At 40.1% G+C, this 20,000-nt stretch overlaps 2 protein-coding genes across 4 annotated transcripts in view; one reads left to right on the top strand and one right to left on the bottom strand.

Moving 5' to 3' along the window:
* Nucleotides 1-2,142: 2,142 nt before the first annotated feature.
* Nucleotides 2,143-6,817, bottom strand: LOC138021393 (uncharacterized). Of its 3 annotated transcripts, XM_068868257.1 has the most exons (4): nt 5,876-6,817; nt 5,715-5,779; nt 3,886-3,981; nt 2,143-3,374 (listed from the first exon to the last, which is right to left on the bottom strand). In XM_068868257.1, exons 3-4 carry the CDS (start codon nt 3,977-3,979, stop codon nt 2,605-2,607), a joined length of 864 nt encoding a protein of 287 aa, XP_068724358.1. In that variant the 5' UTR covers nt 3,980-3,981; nt 5,715-5,779; nt 5,876-6,817; the 3' UTR covers nt 2,143-2,604. The 3 variants fall into 3 exon arrangements, with proteins under 3 accessions (XP_068724358.1, XP_068724357.1, XP_068724356.1); XM_068868256.1 differs by having other exon boundaries at nt 5,715-6,817; XM_068868255.1 differs by lacking the exons at nt 5,715-5,779; nt 5,876-6,817 and adding an exon at nt 5,397-5,640.
* Nucleotides 6,818-11,907: 5,090 nt separating this feature from the next.
* The window catches only part of LOC138019293 (uncharacterized), a 22,453-nt gene continuing 14,360 nt past the window's right edge, over nt 11,908-20,000 (top strand). Inside the window, exons 1-3 of the mRNA XM_068866033.1 lie at nt 11,908-12,060; nt 17,739-17,863; nt 18,756-18,821. Of these exons, the coding sequence (XP_068722134.1) occupies nt 11,977-12,060; nt 17,739-17,863; nt 18,756-18,821 (275 nt within the window). The 5' untranslated portion in view covers nt 11,908-11,976. The remainder of the gene's footprint in view (nt 12,061-17,738; nt 17,864-18,755; nt 18,822-20,000) is intronic.

A 20,000-nucleotide genomic window follows, 5' to 3' on the forward strand; every position in this document is an offset into this window, starting at 1 on the left:
AGTAACGCTATGTCCCAGCCGGGGGGGGGGGGGTGGGTGCGGGGGTTTACATTGACTGGTGCATTATGCGATGATGATGCGTATTGCTTGCGTCAGATTAAAGTTTCTCGCATTTTTGTCACTCTTTCTTCTCGTGTTTTGACTTAATTTTGACCCCTCTGCCTTTTTGATATTGTAAAAAACAAATTGTTATTCGGATTCACTCGGCTGTCGCCTCGTGGATCCACAGCTACTTTGACAACGTTATGACGCAATTCATGATCAATAACAGGACAGACGCATCAAAAACTGACATCAATTTGTTAAATGTATTGAGGAGCTATAGCATTCAAGGTCTTATAAGTAAGTAGTAATATCTTGAATGATATTCGTTGCTTTACAGGTAGTCAGTGAAGGTCTATTAGGACCGGTGTAATCTGTCATATTTGCGAGTACGAGAAACTAGACGCGCAGTAGCATTATGCACACGCTGAAGCTTCTCTAATGAGTATTGCGGCAGTCCAACTAGCAGTGAATTGCAGTTATCTAGTTTGGATGTAATAAATGCATGAACTAATGTTTCGGTGTCCTTCTGAGTAAGGCAACTTCCTAATCTTAGATAAATTACAAAAATGAAAGAAAGCAGCTTTACAAATATTAGTAACATGCTCTGTAAATGTGGCAAGATCGTGACAAAAAGGAAAACAGCCTACTTCTGGTAGCAGTACGTTGCTCAAAAACGTCGCGTGCTGAAAATCTCCGGTTACAGATCTTCAAAGCAAATGCGCGTGCCAGTTCTCTGACTACTGCATAACATGTTCTTAAGGCACTTTTGGCGGGCAAAAGTTGAACCTCGTTTGGTATTCACGGATTGGTAATAACCGGTTTTTTAAACTTACCACGCAGAAAGGTAATGATCTACTTTTGCCAAAAAGGCAAAAAAAGTGGGGGGTCACCGTGCTCGTTTTCGAGATAATAAGGTGCACTTTTAGACGCTTGCGTTATTTTAAGACGATCTTAGCTTACAACTGTCAGCAATAAAAAAACCTACATTAGTGAAATTTAGGTCAGGTAAACGTACTCAATTCAACATAACTAATATAAATAAACAAACTTTTGCAGCTGATGTCTTTTTCTGAGGTGAAACAGACCTTGGAAAACGATACATATAGTCTATTAAAGAAAGAAAACCTCGGTCGCGCGAGAGCATAAAAGGCGAAATATTTGTAACTTTTCACGTACAGCCTTTTTTTGTTTTTTGTTAAAATGGACAAAATCAGGAAAGGAAGTGATCTACGGAAAAAAGTAGGGGTCACCGAGCATTCAAGAGAGTAGAATCGCTGCGAAGTTCTCAAAGCGATTGTCTATTCGCACAGTCACGCCAAATGGCGTGACATTTCCGAGAAGACCTGGGTCCACAGCTATCCCATAATGCCAAACGCTTTCACGTTCCATTCTTGTGGAAAATGTTTGCACCTTTAGCACCGTGTTTACCTTCGTGGTCTGCGATGCATGACGTGTGCGTGACATGCGCGAAAAAATGCGCAGTAGCAATGGCGCGAACGTCCTTAAGCAGTTCACTGTTGTCATTTTACAGACACCTGAAAATTTCAGGCGCGTCTTCAACGAGATCCGAACCTCTGCGATGCCGGTGCAATGCTCTTGCACCGGTATCCCAGAGGTCATGGGTTCGAATCCCGTTGAAGCCGCGCCTGAATTTTTCAAATGTCTGGAGATAAAGTGACAATTCCTTAAATTGGCGAGTTAAGTGCTAGGATCACTCAGTTCTTACGTCTGTCAAGCCAAAAACAGTCGTTCTCGGGACGGTACTCACCCGGACGATCGTACTTCACTTAGTTATTATATGACTAAAGAAACCCATAAGGGTTGAAACGTGTGACGGCCCCTTGTGTGGTGGGAAACAAGCTTCTGAATATTCAATTTGCTAAGTACCATATTTGGAACAACAAGAGAGAAACATTCAACCAATCAATTCGCAAGAACACAGTGACGCAATACCAGCAATGTTCTCCTGCGAAATTAACTGGAGCGAGGGGTTTTCAAATATGGTACTTAGCACTGAATATTCGGAAGCTGTGAACGCGCGTTACACGTTTCAACCCTTAATGGGTTTCTGATGACTCCTCATGCGTTCAAACCATGTTCGATTGTAACTTATTCATTGGTATTTATTTTATGTTGTAAATTGATCAATATGAAATTGAAATGTACGACTTCGATGATCATTGCACGCTTTGGATGTATGAGACGGTTTATAAACTACTTACATTTTTGCTAAATCAAAAAAACTCGTTATAAGCAAGAGAGCAGTACATCGTGTAAATGAAAAGAAGCTATCCTAAAGGGTGGAACCTTTCTCATTTTTTTGCGACAAAAGGTCCCGGCATTTCTTTTTCCCAGCACACTACACTATACAAAGAAACTGAGAGTGGGTTCGTTTGGACTTCAGATGAAAATACTTTCATTTTGAAACTGTCGGAAGCAAACCGCAAACCGCCTCGCTTTTTTTGCTTTAGTTGTCAAAGGCAGTTGCCCGCCGTCAAGCGAATGGCGTTCTTCGTTGATAACGAATCTGTTGGAGGCATGAAATGTACATGAACTTAATTATGCTTTGGCATCTTGTGAAAGCGTGCTCTTGTCAAGTTCAATTAAACCAGATTGGTCGTCCATGTGAAGGACTTCTCGAGAACGCAAACCGTCGGCGTCGTCGGATTCGTGCTTCAAAGAAGCTGACGGTTGAGTCTGAATCACGTTCTCCTGCCAGTCAATTACAACACAACCGAAAGCCATATCTTGTAAAGAGATGGCATCTTTACTTTCTTTGTCGTCGCTTATCTGCTCGAGTAAGTGTTCTTGAGTTGCTGTTCTATCTGACGTACTTCGTTCGTCGCATGAGGCTTCTTCTAATATTGTATGAATATCTCTGCTATTATGGCTCTCGCTTTCCCGAGAATCTAGCTTGTACACAGGCAACCCACTTGCATCGACCCCTTCGTGATACGACGATTGGCCTCTCGTCTCGTATTTTTTCTGCCTTTTTTGCCTTGTGTGAAAAATTAGCTTTTCATAGCTTCTCGTGATTATTAAAACATCACAGGGTCCATCGTCCTCATTTTCATTACGAGGTTGCAAGTACAAGTGGTTGAGAGTTGATGCATATGGTCCACCCAGGTGAGCGGTATTCTCAAACGGTGACTTGTGATTTTCTGTCAAAGCAAGCCTGCTCTTGAATGAACTGGTTTTCAGTGGATTTTCGTACATTCCTGGGAGTCCACAAATCCCGTACTCTGTGCCTGGCGCCAAAATGCCGCTGATGTGCACTGTCACACGAGGAGTGATTTCGTCGTCTTTCAGGAAATTTCGCTTTTCATGCCCTAGGGAAGAATAGCCATTGTTAAATGCTTAGTTGTCAGTGAGATTGGTGAATGTCTACCTCCTCGTAGGTAAATTATTGGCAAGATAGACTAGACCTGCATCGTGTTACAGAAAACTGTAATGTTCGGTGACTAATGCAGTTTAACCAAATTTGAAAATGGCGTGAGCACGTGACACTGAATTTTCAATTCTCTCTTTCTCTCTACATGTCTAATTATTTTCGTGCCACTTAAATTTATAGACAGTTACTTCACATATAGATTTGGAACGATTTAACTGAGACAAATTGTTTCCTAATACCGACCCCATTTGTCACGCGGTCAAAAAACATCGGAAATATATCCAATCATGGGTTTTTCCTCGTTGCAAAACCCCACGGCTCTTAAATACATACAAAAACGGTTAACTGAGGTCTGTAGAGGTTGCATGTAAATGTTTCTTCGTTTCCGCTTTCTTGAAAAGAACCGTCTGCCACAAAATAAAAGGCACAACAAATGAAGATCAACTTACTGCATCTCCTGCACAGCATAATCATCAATACTATAATAAGCAAGAGAAGCACTGTTCCTTCAGTTAAAACAATAATGATCTCGGCCGATGTCATTCCTGAAACGAAGCCGGATACATACATGTTATTTATCTTAGACAGGTCATCCTGGGGTGATAAAAGACCAAATGCAAGGTCATGATGATAGCGGATTCATTTATGGTCACTGAGCATGGGTTAGTTTTGCACTTCCTGTGTCGCAAAATTCAATATTGTTTTCAAGCTGGTGTTATGATCAATCATTGCTCGACATCGCTTGGTTAACTTGACCTCCTTTTCTGGGTGTCTAATTTTGCAAGTCTCTATTTCTGATTTCTGTGTTTTTGGCCTTCGAAGTCGGTTTTCTCTCAAGAAGAGAGAACCAAAAAAGTAAAAAAAAAAAACCTGAAAAAAAAGAACCACCCACACTCGATAGTCGATAGGCAGCCTCCTGCAGTTTTGGTTTCTTTCCCGCAGTCATTCTGTACACAAATTTTGTCATATTGCAGTGTTAAATGCGATACTATGGCAAAAAAGGCACTCCATTCACCAGGTCGTTTATCCCACACTCAGAAAATTCCGCAACATGTTTGCGATCGGCTAAAGAAACAGTTATTCTTCAATGGCCAAGTTTTAGCGGTTCTATTATTTTATACAGACTAAGAAAGCTAATAATGAAACATAAACATTGACATTGTAAAGCAGCTGTCAGCAGCCCGTAAAAATAATCGAGATGTATACTGGTCTGACCTGAACCCTCAACGCCAATGTTTGAAAATCACGATTGTTTAGATCCAGCAATCTGCTTACTTACTTTATCAATCTAGTCACCTTGAACATCGTAGCCATATCGATTTTGCGACAATGAAGTGTTCAAAGCCGTCATTATCCCACAATGACATTGTAATTATACTCTTTTCAAAGATATTGATCGATTGAAGATAGAAAACCTTATTATATTCGAGTGGAACAAGAATGTCGAGACGAAAGTTAAAAAACATTTCGTTACATTGGTTTTGCAAGGTCAGTTGCCAATTTCTGTAAATATGCTTACACGGGTGTATTTTTAGCCGTAACCCTCCGTTTTTTCTAAAACGTCTGGCAAACGCGTCTGCTTCCTTTCTGTGTGCTTTAAAGCTTTCATGAATTTAAACAATAATGCATTACACATGGAGACAAGTTGTCTGGTGTTTTTCTTAACCTTAGTTGCTAGAATGATGCCAAAAGTCTGTGACGTTGAAGGATTCACGCGCGCACAGTTTGGTTTGTGACCTTGACTAAAAAAGTTACATGAGCTCGACTGAGATTATTTTCTTAGGAGAATTCAGATTGATCCATCATTTGCGGCTTCTGACGCTTCTGGAAATTTCCAACGACAGAGCTACAACCTTGGTTTATAAAAGCGTAGCAGACTCACGATGATGATATTCTTTGGCATCCCAACTGGCTATTTTTGCTCTCTTAGGTCCTCTTATTGTTAGCTAGCTATTCTTACCTATCCCAGGGAGATAAATTTCCGTATTCACCTCTTCTGCAAGGCATACCACGGCCAAACAAACCACGAACAAACTTTCAAAATAACGCATAGCCATATTTCCTTAATTTGAATGACTGAGATCGTATGCTGCGCTTTAACCGACTCAGTACCAGTCGAAATAAAATGAACTTTACGTGTTGGTTTCCTACAGATGATAATCTCCTCTCGTCACTATTAATCCTCTTATAAGCTATTGATTACGAAAATGCTGAATCTACGGCATTTTCAGGTTACAGTATTGGACACAAATATGCAAATGTTGCAACAATGAGCTACCTTTTAAAATTTTCCTCTCCTCAATGTTGATTTTCCATTACTCAAGGTCATTAAAAGTCTCTAAACTGCGAAGTGAAGGTGAAAATGAAGTTGGCTTCGTGATTTGACGATTTTGGGATAGAACGTGAATTTACCCACTGTTTGAGTTAAGGATATATTACCGGAAGTATTCAATGACAGCAGCTATGGAATACGTTGGAGTCAAGACGAAATTGTAAAAAAAACTGCTTTGGCGTGGATACTCCGTGGATTTGAAACCAAACAGATGGCCATCCTGCTCACAACCGTAAAGAATTCGAAGAAAGCCCTGGAACATTAAAGGAGATAGCATAAAGAGGAAAAATGAAGTACTGAGTAACTTTCTTGTCTAGCATCTGGCACCCATTGAGACAACCCGATCCAAAAGGGCACCGATAGTGATCCCACAGCACTGAAGAGTGACGATAATGATGATGATGAGAATTCTAATCACAACTAGAACCCTTGGCTCCTGTGAGCACACCCAAAGGTAGTGCGCTGAACGAATCAAGGAAAACTTTGCGCAAGTGGATCCAAAAACTCCTCATCACTTATACCACCGACCACTACCCATAGTGACAACTTCACGGTGACAGTGTCTGTGAATCAAACCTCTAAAACGCCTGAGGCGCTTCAGAACTTTTGTCATGTGTACGTGCTACCGTTTCGTCATTGTTTTCAGTGTTTCGTAATAATACGGTCAGTTTGACGTCTGGAACTGATTCAGTGTCATGTCGAACATAATACTTCATACTTGATCCACATTTCGCCCTCTGCGACACTTTGCTTGTAAGTAGGGTCCCACGTGGATGTCCACGGGCGCGTTTGCGCAAGACTTCAGAAATGCTCTAGTCTGCTGGGAAAGACCGAACGGAAACTGGTTTACCACATCTTACTTTGTCTTTTTGTGGTGAATGATGCATTTTTGTCTATAAAAGAGTATTCAGGATATGGAGGAGTGGTTGAACTATTGAAGCCCTGTTAAAATGCCGAAATCATCCTGTCGAGCAGTCTCAACATTGCCATCTCGAGATTATAACCCATCGTTGTAATCAGGAGGTTGCAAAACATTAGAGAACCCTGATATTTCTAGATGCTTACTCTTTTAATACTTACGATGAAATGATATATGAAATGGATCATATATCAAATGCGGATATGAAATCAAGTGAAGCTATGCTCCTCGCAGTTATGAACGCAATTGTTGCAATTGCTTAAAGAAGCGTTTATAACTGTGAGCACACCCAAAGCTAGTGCGCGTTCATAACTGCGAGGAGCATAGCTTCACTTGATTTCATATCCGCAGTTCATATATGATCCATTTCATATATCATTTCATCGTTGATTCATTCCTCACGGGAACATTGGAACCCACAAATGACCAGCTCCCAACGTCAGTGGCTTCATAGCTCAGTTGGTTAGAGCGTCGCACCGGTATCGCGAGGTCACTGGTTCAAACCCCGTTGAAGTCTTGAATTTTTCAAGCTTCTTTACGCAATTGCAAAAATTGTGTTCATAACTGCGAGGAGCATAGCTTCACTTGATCTTTTAATACTGTAACTCAATCCAGTGATAACAATAAGATAGTGACGATTTCTATTTTTAAGGGTTTTTTTCGGTTGTCATTTGGTACTGTTTCAAAGTAATATGTTCCGTTGTTTTTCAAAGAGTTCACTTTGCAAACTTGTTAGTTAGCTTTATTTTTGTATTCATTGCTTCTAGCTTGAGTTTTTTATGCACCTTCCTCAAGATCTTTTTCGCTCTGTAGTTCTCAAACAGTTCCCTCATCATGCTCCCTAGATCCTTCGATTATCCTCCAAGAACGCCCACATTTTTCGGCATGACTATTCCGGGGTGAGGGGTGATGGTAGGTGGTGGGGGTAGGGGTGAAGGGTACAATAGCTGAAACAACCCAAACCTTTACAAAAATGCTAACCTTAAGCCTAAACATTATCTAAAGCATAGTGTTCAGGCCTAAGGTTAGACTTTTTGTAAATCTTTGGGTTGTTTCAGCCATTTTACCCTTCACCCCTACCCCTCATCCCTCACCCCCTACCCCCCCCCCCCCCCCCCCACCCCCGGAATAGTCATGCCGTGCATTATTCTACTTCTACAATATTAGGAGAATAATAAAGTATTTTTTAAAATTTTATTTTATTTTAATATAATATATATAATATAATATATACAATAATAATACATGGGCCGAGCAATGAGATGTTGACTACGGGAATAGCCATGCAGCTTTATGGACTCCCAACGTATCTCATTACAGCATGTTCAAAATGCTTGGCTCGTTTACAGTGTCCCGAAGCATAGTCGTACTATACTCCCCTTCTAAGTGAACTGCACTGGTTGCTTATATATGAACGCATCGTTTTTACTGTGCTTTAAGGCTCTCAACGGAAATGTACCCAGCCACATCATTGATTTGATTTCTGTTATACCACCAAGTAGATATAACCTGCGTCGAATCAATAACAGTGTCCTTCTCAGTTATCCGAACGGTTGAGCTTAAAATTCCCTTGGGAAGAAAGTCATTTCACGTGCTGCGCCAAAGCTATGGAATTCTCTTCCTCTTGAACTACGCAACACGAATTCTGTTGACATTTTTTAATCGAAACTGAAAATCTTTTTTATATACAAGTCAGGTTTCTTAGCTTTAAGTGAAGTGATGACTGTAAGTTTTAGATATGTCATTGAAATCTTTTTTTTATAAACTTTATTTCTACTTGCGTTTTATGGTCTGCCAATTTACATCCTTTTCCCTACTTTTTATTGATACTATTATTATTATTATAATGATGCATGCTACAGGGCAGGAATGTCAATGTCGGAAATTTCAGTCGCGTTATCAGGCCACAACAAGCTACCTCGGACTTCAAGGACTCTTCGGAGGATTCTTGCTGATCCCAGCAAGATTATCTTCGAAGTGCTGCCAACTCTATCCCAGCATTTATGTTTCTCAAGTAGTCTTCCAGTCTCGCTTCGGAGTAGTACCCAGCGCTCTGATAACATCAGGGACATCTTTTACACTCTTCATCTTCCACAACTTGACCTTGTTGACCTTTTCCTCTTGTTTGATGTCTATATACGCTTCTGTCACTGGGGCATGCATGCGCATTACAAATGGCGAGGCAATTCTTGTTCTGTTTGCCTACAAACACGTCTTCAAGGCCGTCATGATCCAGTTTCTTGTCATTATCCTCAACTTCCTTGGGGACATGTTCATACAATTTTTTAGTCCTTTTTAAACCATTTTGTTCACACAAATCCCAATGAAAGGCCCTAGCCGAGCTACTCCATGTTGTCTTTGTTTATATTCTTTCTGTGACAGCTTTGGGCACTCGGTTAACAGGTGCCTTACTGTCTCATCTTTTGTCGGCACAAACGGCACAGAGAGTCATTCTGTGACATATCTATCTTAGCTTTGACTTCATTAGTTCTTAATGACTGTTTGCGCCGCCATCAAAAGCCCCTCTGTCTCTTTGTTCAGATGTCCTTGTGGGAGCCCCACGTACACCCAGGTCTTATTACTTGCCACTTCGTCTGTTTGTCTAAAAAGTTGCCCGTGAAGCTCTTTTCCCCGCCCGTACCTTCTCCGATATATTGACCATCCTCTCTTTCTTAAATTTGTTAGTACTTTTAAGATCGTCACACTGTTTCCTTCTTACTACTAACAAAAGGTTGAACGTCCTCTTCACTCTTTGCAATGTAGTAGGACAGACACAACCTTGCCAGCTCTACCGAACACAAGCCTCTTCCACCTAGCTTCCTTGATAGGTATAATCAGGTTGCACTAGAGTGGTTTTCAATTGAGTGTCGAAAGTAATTAGTGAATTACTTTGGTTTATGATTACTTCACTCAGTGATTGGTTCAAAGTTCTCGCGCCATTTTTTCAACCAATCAGAAGTGAAACCAAAACCAATCGTGGCTCGCGCGTGCACATTTTCCCGCGCTTTGTGTCGGCTACGTGTAATTACTTCGAGTTTTGATTGGTTTACTGGATTGTCTCCGTCCTTTTTGATTGGCCAAAGTAATTACTTTGGTTTTGGTTTTACGACACTCGTTTGAAAACCGCTCTATCTCTCGGGTGGAGGGCATTGTAAATCGTCAGAAATTTCCTGGTCTTTCTGTCAAGCACTACTAACTCCTCCTTTGTCCAGTCAACGAATGCTGCAGAATATCTAAGGATAGACACTGCCCCCGTATTAATTTCTTTTATGGCATTACCGTCATTAAGCTGTGATTTCAACAGTTTTCTCAAAGGTCGGAAGTACTTTTTTGTCAGACTACTTTTCATTTCTTCGTACATAACCCTATCAGCCTCCTAAATATTTATTGCTTTTTCCCTCATCTAATGACTTTATTTCTCTTAATTTAATTCATCAGATGCTGTTACTTTTCTTCTCCGAAGCGTAAGTTTTGCGCATTTATCAATCCCAAAACCCATCCCGATATGTTCACTAAAAACCCGCACTGTGTGGACCATTGACTCTAGGCCCTGTTCACTTCCAGCATAAAGTTTGAGGTCGTCCATAAACATCAGGTGATTTGTATGTTTCCCATCAAATTCGTACGCAAATCTCGACTTTCAAAGTAGCAGGTTTAATGGGATAATTGCTCTAACAAACAGGAGGGGTGATAGTGCTTCTCCCTGAAAAATACCTCTTGGGGTGTGTACTTCCCCAAAAACAATAGAACCCGAGGTCAGGCCTGTTCTCCAGTTTTCCATGCTTTCACTCAGTAGCTTCTTTATATTCTCTGCGATTCCAAATATATGTAGACAGTCTTCTATCCAAGAATGAGGCACCGTGTCGTAGGACTTTCTGTACTGAATCCATGTCATCGCTAGATTTCTCTCTGGTTAGTCCTAGCATGCCTTAAGGTGATTCCCTGATTTTGCATTGCGCAACCCTCCTGTGCATGATTTCTTGCGTCATTGGCGGGCGCATTAGCTTATGCACAAAATCTGGGAGACACTGTCCTGGCTCGCGAAATGTTCTGTTTCGGTTGCCGTCCGCGTCTAAAAAACGCGCCTGCTTAAGCTCCCTATTGACGCCAAGCTGCATCCGTCAAAGAATGAACCAGTACGGTGACCCCCATCTTTTATTTCATGGAGTTGCAAAAAATTCAGCAAATTTCGTTTGCCAGCTTTTTGGCAATTTCATAAAATTGTACGGAATGAGCCATTACGAGTCGAAAAGCCCACACTCAAGTTAAATCCAGTGAGTACTCGCAAAGGCATTCAAATACATTTTTCAGGTAGTACGTGAATTAACCACAGAATGACTCCAGGGCTCTGCGTTATATCATTGATTACATTTATAAAATCGAACTAAATTTGTCCAACATTGGGGATCCGCGGCAATTGTTAAAGTATCTTAAATAGCCTTATTCATGGTCAGCGTCGTAGCATGGAAACAAGCACGGTGACAACCCCCCCCCTTTTTTTTTTATAGTGTGCGAATACACCTTTTTCCAAAATGGCAAAAGAATATTTTGCCTTGAACGAGGCATCAAAGTCTCATTTGAATAAGCCTCATTTGAAAAAGGTGTATTTTCATCGGAAATCTATGATAAGGTCTATTTCTAGGGAATCACCTTAAGATTATCTTGGCAATGAATCTCTTTTGCTTTCTTCCTACGCCGTTTGTTCCTCTTTTAATTAAGAGGTTTTTATCACCTAATTATCCATATAAATGTCTTCCGAAATCATTCCTTTGAGCAACTTCTACATAAGCGGAAAGCAGGTTATAGGCCTGTAGTTGCTTGGTGTGTTCCCCTTTATTATTATTATTATTATTATTATTATTAATTCCTTAGCAATGTAGTTATTTCTACAGAGGAAATCAAATCCAACTTTATGTAATTCGACATTGTTACTTATTCATCACTGATGACATTCCAACGAACAGATTCGGCATAGGTAAGGTCTGCATCGTAATCACGTAAAAGATGGAAAGTGTGCAAGTAGAAACACGTCTGTTAAAATAAAACCATCCTGCTTCATCTAAAATAAAATATAACACCATTACTGTTTTATCGACCCTTTCGATCAATAATGAAAAGACATTCGTTTATTTACTCTGAAACATTCCTTCGCAGCTTTGGTGCACTCAGATTGCCTAACGTCGTGTGATATTTATTGACAATGAGGCATATGAAGTTGCATTGTAATGCAGCAGTAAATAATTTGCACAGTGGCAAAAACTCTTCTTTGTGGCTCCAGCCTAAGTCATTATGTCAACTACCCGAAAATTCACTTGGCAAGAGCTCTCTGCCTTAAATCAGATGCACAATGCTCACGTCGCAGTTCGTGGAAAGGTAAGGGCGATCTTTCAATTCGTAAATACGAGAGTCATATAAAGGTCGCGTTCCCTGGTCGCGTGGAAGAAGAAATGCTGATAATCAGTGGTCAGAAAGTGTGAGGGAGTCAATTTTAAAGAGCCTACACAATAATATACACTAGTCAAACGCTAGTTTCAGTCAACATGAAAGAACACATTCGTTAGTGAATGCTATGTTGAATTCAGTAGTACCAAATCAACCCTCCGGACAGAATGAATGCAGTTTCAAACTTTTCCCCTAACATTTTGGAAACTGCGGGTCAATCACTTATTTTTGATCAGCGCTAAACCCAGTTCAGTCGCCCGTTAGCCTCAAGTAACTAGTAATTGAAGTAACAAAGCTCTACTTCCACAGTAAAAAAAGTATGTTAGATGCCGTCTTTTAGAAAAGGGACATAAAAACTGGAAACACCCTACGCGTGATCAGGCTTGTCAAGTGAGATATTTTCATTGCATAACATAAAATGCCTTGATGAGTTATACTCACAAAGCCAAAACAAGCGTCCTATTACGCTAGTAGAGAGCGTCGTACATGTCACCTTGCCTTTCAAAGACCAGAAATCCCGACGACGAAGTACGCCGGGAACTGCGAAGAACAGAATATTTAAAAGATAAAATATCTCACATTCTTGTTTCGACTTTTTTCCTTTCAGTGTTATTAAGTAGCTTTAAATACCCGTAAAACGGAGCACTAATGGAGAGGGGGTTAGTAAAATGAGTGCACCGTCGTCCTCAGTTGAATTACTGTTACGAGTTATCGACGTTAAATATGGTTACTTTACTTTTTACTTTTTCGCCACTTTCAAGGAAGTGAATGACCTCCTAATTTCGGCAGCACATGTAACTACGAAAGAACGTGGTTTTAAAAAAGTAGGAAAAAAGGAAGGGAGCCAACGTGGAAAAGTGGGATTGAAGAAAAGATCAAATAAAACATTTAAGAAGAGATAAGTAGGCTAGAGTCTATGAAAGATGAGAAGTTAAAAAATTATAGGAATAAAGGAAATCAGTAAAAGAAAAATGAATGGTTGGTAAGAAGGCCTTGGTGTCAGTAATTGAGGAGATTAAACTACGAATCGTAGCTGCATCAGCAAAACTGAAAACTAAGGTATCATAGGATTGACCAACATAGGCAAAACCAGTTGTTCTAGATAAAACCAAAGGAGACTTTTTGAGAAACTAAAAGGAGAGAAGAGATCTCAGGAAGAAGCTCCTAATGCGGAGGAGAGCCAGAAATTTTGGAAAGAAATATGGGGGAACCCAGAAAAGCATAGCGAAAAATTCGAATGGATGTGATGTTGAGATTGATCTGGGACGGAGACAGAAAAATCTAAACATGGACTCGGAAATCACAACTGGGACAGGGACCAACCAAGTTTTAAGGCAACCAAATTGGAAGTCGCCTGGTGCTGATGGACTTCAAAGATATTAGCTGGCTCAAGAACATGATATGAGCGAGGCCAATCATGACTAGACTATTGGGTGAGATTCTACAATTGTAGAGTCAAGAAATATACCAGAGTGGTTTACATTTGGCTCGGCAAAGTTGATCATGAAAGACAGAGAGAAAGGAAATGCTGTATAAAAACTATCGCCCTATTACATGCCTGCCACTAATGTGAAAGCTGTTGACAGGGATAATTGCTTAAGGAATATATAAACACTTGGAAAAAGAGAAACTGTTGCCTGTGGAACAGAAAGGTTGTCGAAAGCAAACAAGAGGTACAAAGGAGCAGATGCTTATTGGCAAGATAACCCTGAGAAATTGAAAGCAGAGACAAACAGGCCAAGCAGTGTCCGATAGCTTACGATATAGTACCCTATTCATGGAAATTAGAGAGCATGAGATTGGTTGGTGGGCGTTTCAACGAATATCATTGAAAAGTCGAAAGTAGAGCTTTGTGAAGGTGATCAGAAGTTAGGAGAAGTGGCAATAAAAAGAGGTATTTTTCAAGGCGACAGTCTCACTCTGATTGTCTGTAATTGCATGAATACATGATTGACATTGATTCTGAGGAAGAGTAAAGCATGGTACGACTTAAGAAAGGGTACGATGACCTTAAGTTGTATGGAAAGAATGAAAAACAACTGGACTCCTTGATCAATAGAGTACGCCTATCTGACCGGGATACTGGAATAAAGTTCAACATTCAAAAATGTGGTGTGTTGATCATGAAATTGGGGAACTTTGTGGAAGGTAGAGCAATACCGAACGGTCCAAAATGATGCAGATAGACAAGGATAAAGGGTATAAATATCTGAAGGGGGGAGGGGGGGGGTGTTGAAGCTGATAAGATCATCATACAAAAATGAAAGATGTAGTCTTAAAATAGTACTTCAAACGGGTGAGAGGGATATTGAAATTAATACAGGAAACACAATATCTGCTTTGAATTTAAGAGCTGTGTCCGTGATTAGCTATGGGGTAGGCATCATATTGTGGGAAAAGGAGGAACTGAAATTAATTGACAGGAAGACAAGGAAGTTATTATCCATCAATCAATCAATCACTCACTCAATCAATCAATCAATCAATCAATCAATCAATCAATCAATCAATCAATCATTCAATCATTCTATCTATCTATCTATCTACCTATCTATCTATCTATCTATCTATCTATCTATCTATCTACCTACCTACCTATCGAGCGTTTAACGGTACTGGTGACGTTGACAGGCTGTATTTGCCACGGCGAATTGGTGGAAAGGTCTTGAAAAGTGCAAAGGTCTGTGTTAACATGGAAATTGAAAGTTTGCAAAAATATGTGACTGGGGTGGTGAAATCTTGATCAAAGATTTAAGTCGTGATAATCTCCTAGGAAAAGGCAAGGAGAAATAAGATATCAACAGGGAACTATTGCAGAGGTACACTTGCAAAGCTCGACATGGAAAGTTTTGTGTAAATACAGAGCATATCATCGGAGATGAAAAGAGCTGAGAATGGGTACGAAAAGGCTACTTAAATCGTGAAATGTCTGAGGGAATGATTATGGACATGACCAGTCACTGAGAGCAAGGTATATCAAACGCCCAGGGGGGGATACTCCCTTATATGGGCTATATAGGTATGTGCGGCCCCAAAGGGAAGGGTTTTTCAGCCGTTTTGGTCATAATTAAAATAGGGTATCGATTTTGGCCAATTTTCAGCCATTTTGGTCATAAATAGGGTATCCATTTTTGCACTCTAGTCTTGAATTCGTTTTTTATTTAGAAGCTACTTCTTTATCATGTAACCTACCTAATAAAAGCAGATAAACATTGCCTTTAACATTGGTCTGAACTAGGAAATAATTATAAGGCAGGTCTGCACCAGGGTATTGATTTAAGGGTCAGGTCATAAATTGGGTATCAAATTTTTGGTTAGGTCATAAATAGGGTAAGGGTAAGGGTTTTGGGAAGCGGGCCGCACACCCCTACCCAGTTTTTCTGGGGGTAACCCCCCCCCCCCCCCCCCCCCGGGATCAAACGGTTTGGGTGGAGACGATGTTTCAGAAACGTGTCACATGAGTCAGAGATGTAACAGTCTCGCATATTGTAGCGGAGTTCAGCGCTCCAGCTCAAAAATGTCACAAAATATGGCGACATGATCGAGTTGCACAGGTAACATACTGGACGATGTGCTATCGGTTCAAAAAGGAAATCTCTGAGAAGGTCGAGTATTAACCTGGTATTGGTTGGTGCGTTGGGCTTGATACCAAAAAACTGGAACCAACATACGACATAGAAATCTCTAGTAAAGTGAGATCGTTGCTATCCTTGGAACAGCCACTACACTATTATGCAAAAAGTATTTGGTTCGAGGACCCGGACGAGGCCCAGACTAGACAAGAAACTAGACTAGAAAAGTTAAAATTGCCTCCAGAATTTAAAATCCTGTGTGATTCAGTAATTACCAACGAGTCAGCCGATCAAAGACGAGAGGCTGACGAGGCGGCAGCCTTAATTGAGCCGAAGCACGAGAATTTTGTGTATGCAGAAAAAAATTCGAATGCTCCAGAGAAAATGTAATGTTAGATAAGGTAAGGGAACAAAGGTCGCTTATCATGTGACTCCAAGAACCAATGAAAGCGCGTTTTGATGTGTGATGTCTTTAGACAAACTGGCATCAGGACGTGCCATCGTTCACGTGGATATTTATGATCGAGTGAAAACACATTTTTTCCTTTTCTCTATCTGACCATCGTGCTATGTACACTTGCTTTGAATGTTCTTTAATATTTATTTTCGAACCAGTGTGTCCTATATTGAGTGAACGAGCTCAAGAATGAACCAGCATATGTGTTGTTATCGGCCGCTGTTGTCAATTTTGGCCCGTGAGTAAAGTATGCAGTTTGTTTTTCAATTTAATTGTTGAACAATTTAATTTATTAATTTTCAAAGTAAATAATATTGTCTGTAAAGTACACAATTAAACGATCAATTTGACATATAATTCATGGCTGTATCTTGCAAAATAAAATTTCTACAAGTGAAATAACCAAGTTTCGTGTGTCAAGCAAGAGAGTTTGATTCCCCATGACATGTTTCACACTGAAAACGCTTTGGCCATTTCGTACTTGGCATTGATTTTATCCACCCAACAAACTTTCACATTTGACAGCTACACTTACTAGTGTAGCTACGTCAACTCAACAACCCATGCAACAGTGTCCAACTTACAACCGTGCGAACTTTGCAAGAAGGGGTGACTGTCAATCAAATTCGCACTGTAAGGATGGTGCCTACTAACTTAAAGGTATTTTTGCGCGGTTTACTGAATATGCGGGAATAGAAGATCTTACCAAGTTTTATTGAAATCCAAAAGGAAATTTGGGGTAAACCACGCATTTTTCAAAGATAATTTATCAACAATATTTGTAAAAAAGTTTTAAACTACAAAGATATTTATTACGTTCTTTTCCAAATATTGACCCCCAATTTTCTTTTTGAATTCCAAGAGCACTTGCTAAGTTCTACTTTCTCCGCAAAGTTTTAAACCGTGCGAAAATATCTCTGTCTTAATAAGCACCACCCATAGGGAATCCGAGTATCTCAAGATGCGCAAAACGAATGCGCAATACAACAAACCTGCAAACGACGTATGTATTATATTGACTGTCTCGTTGGCACTTAGGGATAGCTACTACTGGTATAAATAGTGATGACAATAATAACAATAATATATAGTATAATGACGTTGATGATGATGATAATTATAACGATAGTTTTCATAAAGTGAACCGACTAGGACAATGGACCTCTTTAGCTTGTACGTTCTGTTTTCCCATCTCACAACACGTGAGTGTTAATCTAGGGAACAGTTTCTTTCAAATGTCGTCTTAGGCACGTGCATATGTAGGCATAACTTATGAAAACACAAAAGGAAAATTCCCTTCGGAACATCACGTGGTTTGAAATGGGAAAACAAAACGTACAAGCTAAAGAGGTCCATTGTCCTAGTCGCAAAACAACGAGGAAAATTTGGAAAACTTTGAAAATACCGTGAAGTGACATTAATCTGACAGATATGCAGATGTTCAGTGTCATTTAAAAAAACGCCATAACTTTCGGGAAAATAAGATGGGAAGTTGAAAGTTAAGACCGCAGAAGACCATTTTTCAGCGAACCCCCCTCCCTTCGACACTAATGAAATGTCGTTTATGTTTACTCTGCCAGGTTTATGATATCAGCAAATTTATCAACCATCACCCTGGAGGACCTGAAATCTTACAAATGGCAGCAGGGAAAGATATTACGATTGTCTTTGAGAGCTACCACATATTTAGCAGTTTAGCTCCCAAGTGAGTAAAGGACAAGGGGGGGGGGGAGAAAGGGGTTACAGTGTTCATCTCCAATACGTAAGCGCCATGGGTCCTGAAAAAATACCCACAAAAAGCTCCCTTATCGCAGTGGGAAGATTAAGCGAAAACACCAAACATTTCACTGGTCCATCCTTTGTTTTCACACGACTTTGCATCGGCCACATTGTTAGTACTTAAAGTAAGAAACAGTTTCATTGTTGGTGCTCCAAACAAATTCCATGAGAATTGAACTCTTCTTTAATTTTAAGCAAATTTTGTCTTTTGTTCCGGTTAAAAAACATCGTCGCTTTTCCCGTGAATGGAAACGAGAAATATTTGTCTCCTGATGTTTTGTAACTCTATACAAAAATAACAAGAAACACTCGGTATTGTCATTCGTTCACTGATTCGTAAGGATGAGGGATAGCGCAGTGGTGAGAGCACTCGCCTCCCGGCAATGTGGCCCGGGTTGTTTATCCATTTAGCTCTGAGCTATGGCTGTTCTTATGCCAACAGTCATCCCAAGGAAGCGAGTCACAGCAAATGATGGCCAAGGCTTCCCTGAGGTTACTATCCTGGTTTTTAGAAGTCAAATACTTTTATCAAATTCCTGGCCTTTCGTAATAAAACCCAGTTAGCAATACAATGCAATGCTAATCTTTTTCAATCCATCGTTCAAGTTTGTTAGTAACACTTTCCAAGAGCTCCAGTGACAACTTTTGTAACATTTCACACTCTCCTCATATTTCTCTTCAAATCATGATATTTTTCAACCTCAGTTTTCAGATTCCTTTTCAAAGACATTTTGTCATGACTGTGCAATTCACAATGTGCTCAGAGGAAAATGAGCTTGTATTTCCATTAAATTATTTGATATTTTCTCTTTCAACAGAATGTTGGAGAAATACTATGTTGGAGATTTAATCTCAAGCGAAACACCTACTTTTCCAGAATTAGGGTAACCTGAGTTTTTATTTATTTATCTTTGTTTCAAAGCCGGTAATAAGGACTGGATTCTGTTAAGAACTCAAAAAGTGATTCCAATAATTTGAAGCAAGAGAAAATAAAGAGGCAGAGAGAAAGAGCAACGCCTGGTTTTCACTAGCGAATTCGAGAGCTTAAACAACGCTCATTTCACTGAGAATCAATGTTTTTGCTTTTTTTTCTCGTGCTTGGGGCTACCCTTGCTTTCGGTTTTTCATGTGAAATCGGGGCACCGCATAAGCACAAGGAAATTCACAACGTACGTTCTTCCAGTTTTTGTCGCCATGTTGGACGAGTCTATACTAGAGGCGAGACTTGTATACAAACGTCATGTTGTGGTTATGTCGACGTTGGTAACTACGTATGTTCGCTCTTGTGTATGCGTCGCTGGTGATTGAAGATCAGGCATAAGGGCAGGACTTTTAGAAACGAAAAACAGTTTTCCTGTTGCATGAAATACGCGTAGCAGCGCGACAATGATGCAATGTGTGATAGTGCTTCAAGCCGGGAACGCTTGAAGCACTACTGCTTATGCGTATATATTACTACTACTTCTGCTTATTGCCTACTTCTTGTGGGTATATATTTTCGCCAAACATAACTTTGTTTTTATCTGATACCTGACAGTGCGACGCACCTTACCGTGGTTTTTACAAATTATCCGCCAATCGGGGTGTGCGAATTTGATTGACAGTCACTCCTCCTTGCAAAGTTCGCACGGTTGTAAGTTGAACACCGTTGAATGGGTTGTTGAATTGACGTATTTACAAGTAGTTGTCAAACGTGAAGGTATGTTGGGTGCCTACGGTAAGACGCGTTGCACTGTAACTGAATTTCACCTATCCTAGGGCCGGAGTGACCATCTCTATTTTCTATAAACTCTGCTTGCGATCAAATGTAGGCCGATTTGGAAGCTCTGATATGGCATCTTGAAATAAATAAAATAAATCGAAATTTCTCGTCCTTTTGCGAATACTTGCTCACCTACTGAGAAAATACCAACTGGGTCAATAATGATTCCAATTGCGGCCAGTTACTTTCTTAAGTTTTAAAACCGGAATATCATGTGACCAGATACTTCTATTTGATTGGCTGGATACTTGGTGAATTCACACTGGTCAAGTCAACTTGAGAATTACTTGACGCCTTATCG

This window comes from Montipora capricornis, chromosome 10, assembly GCF_036669925.1.
Source record: "Montipora capricornis isolate CH-2021 chromosome 10, ASM3666992v2, whole genome shotgun sequence".
Taxonomy (NCBI): Eukaryota; Metazoa; Cnidaria; class Anthozoa; order Scleractinia; family Acroporidae; genus Montipora; species Montipora capricornis.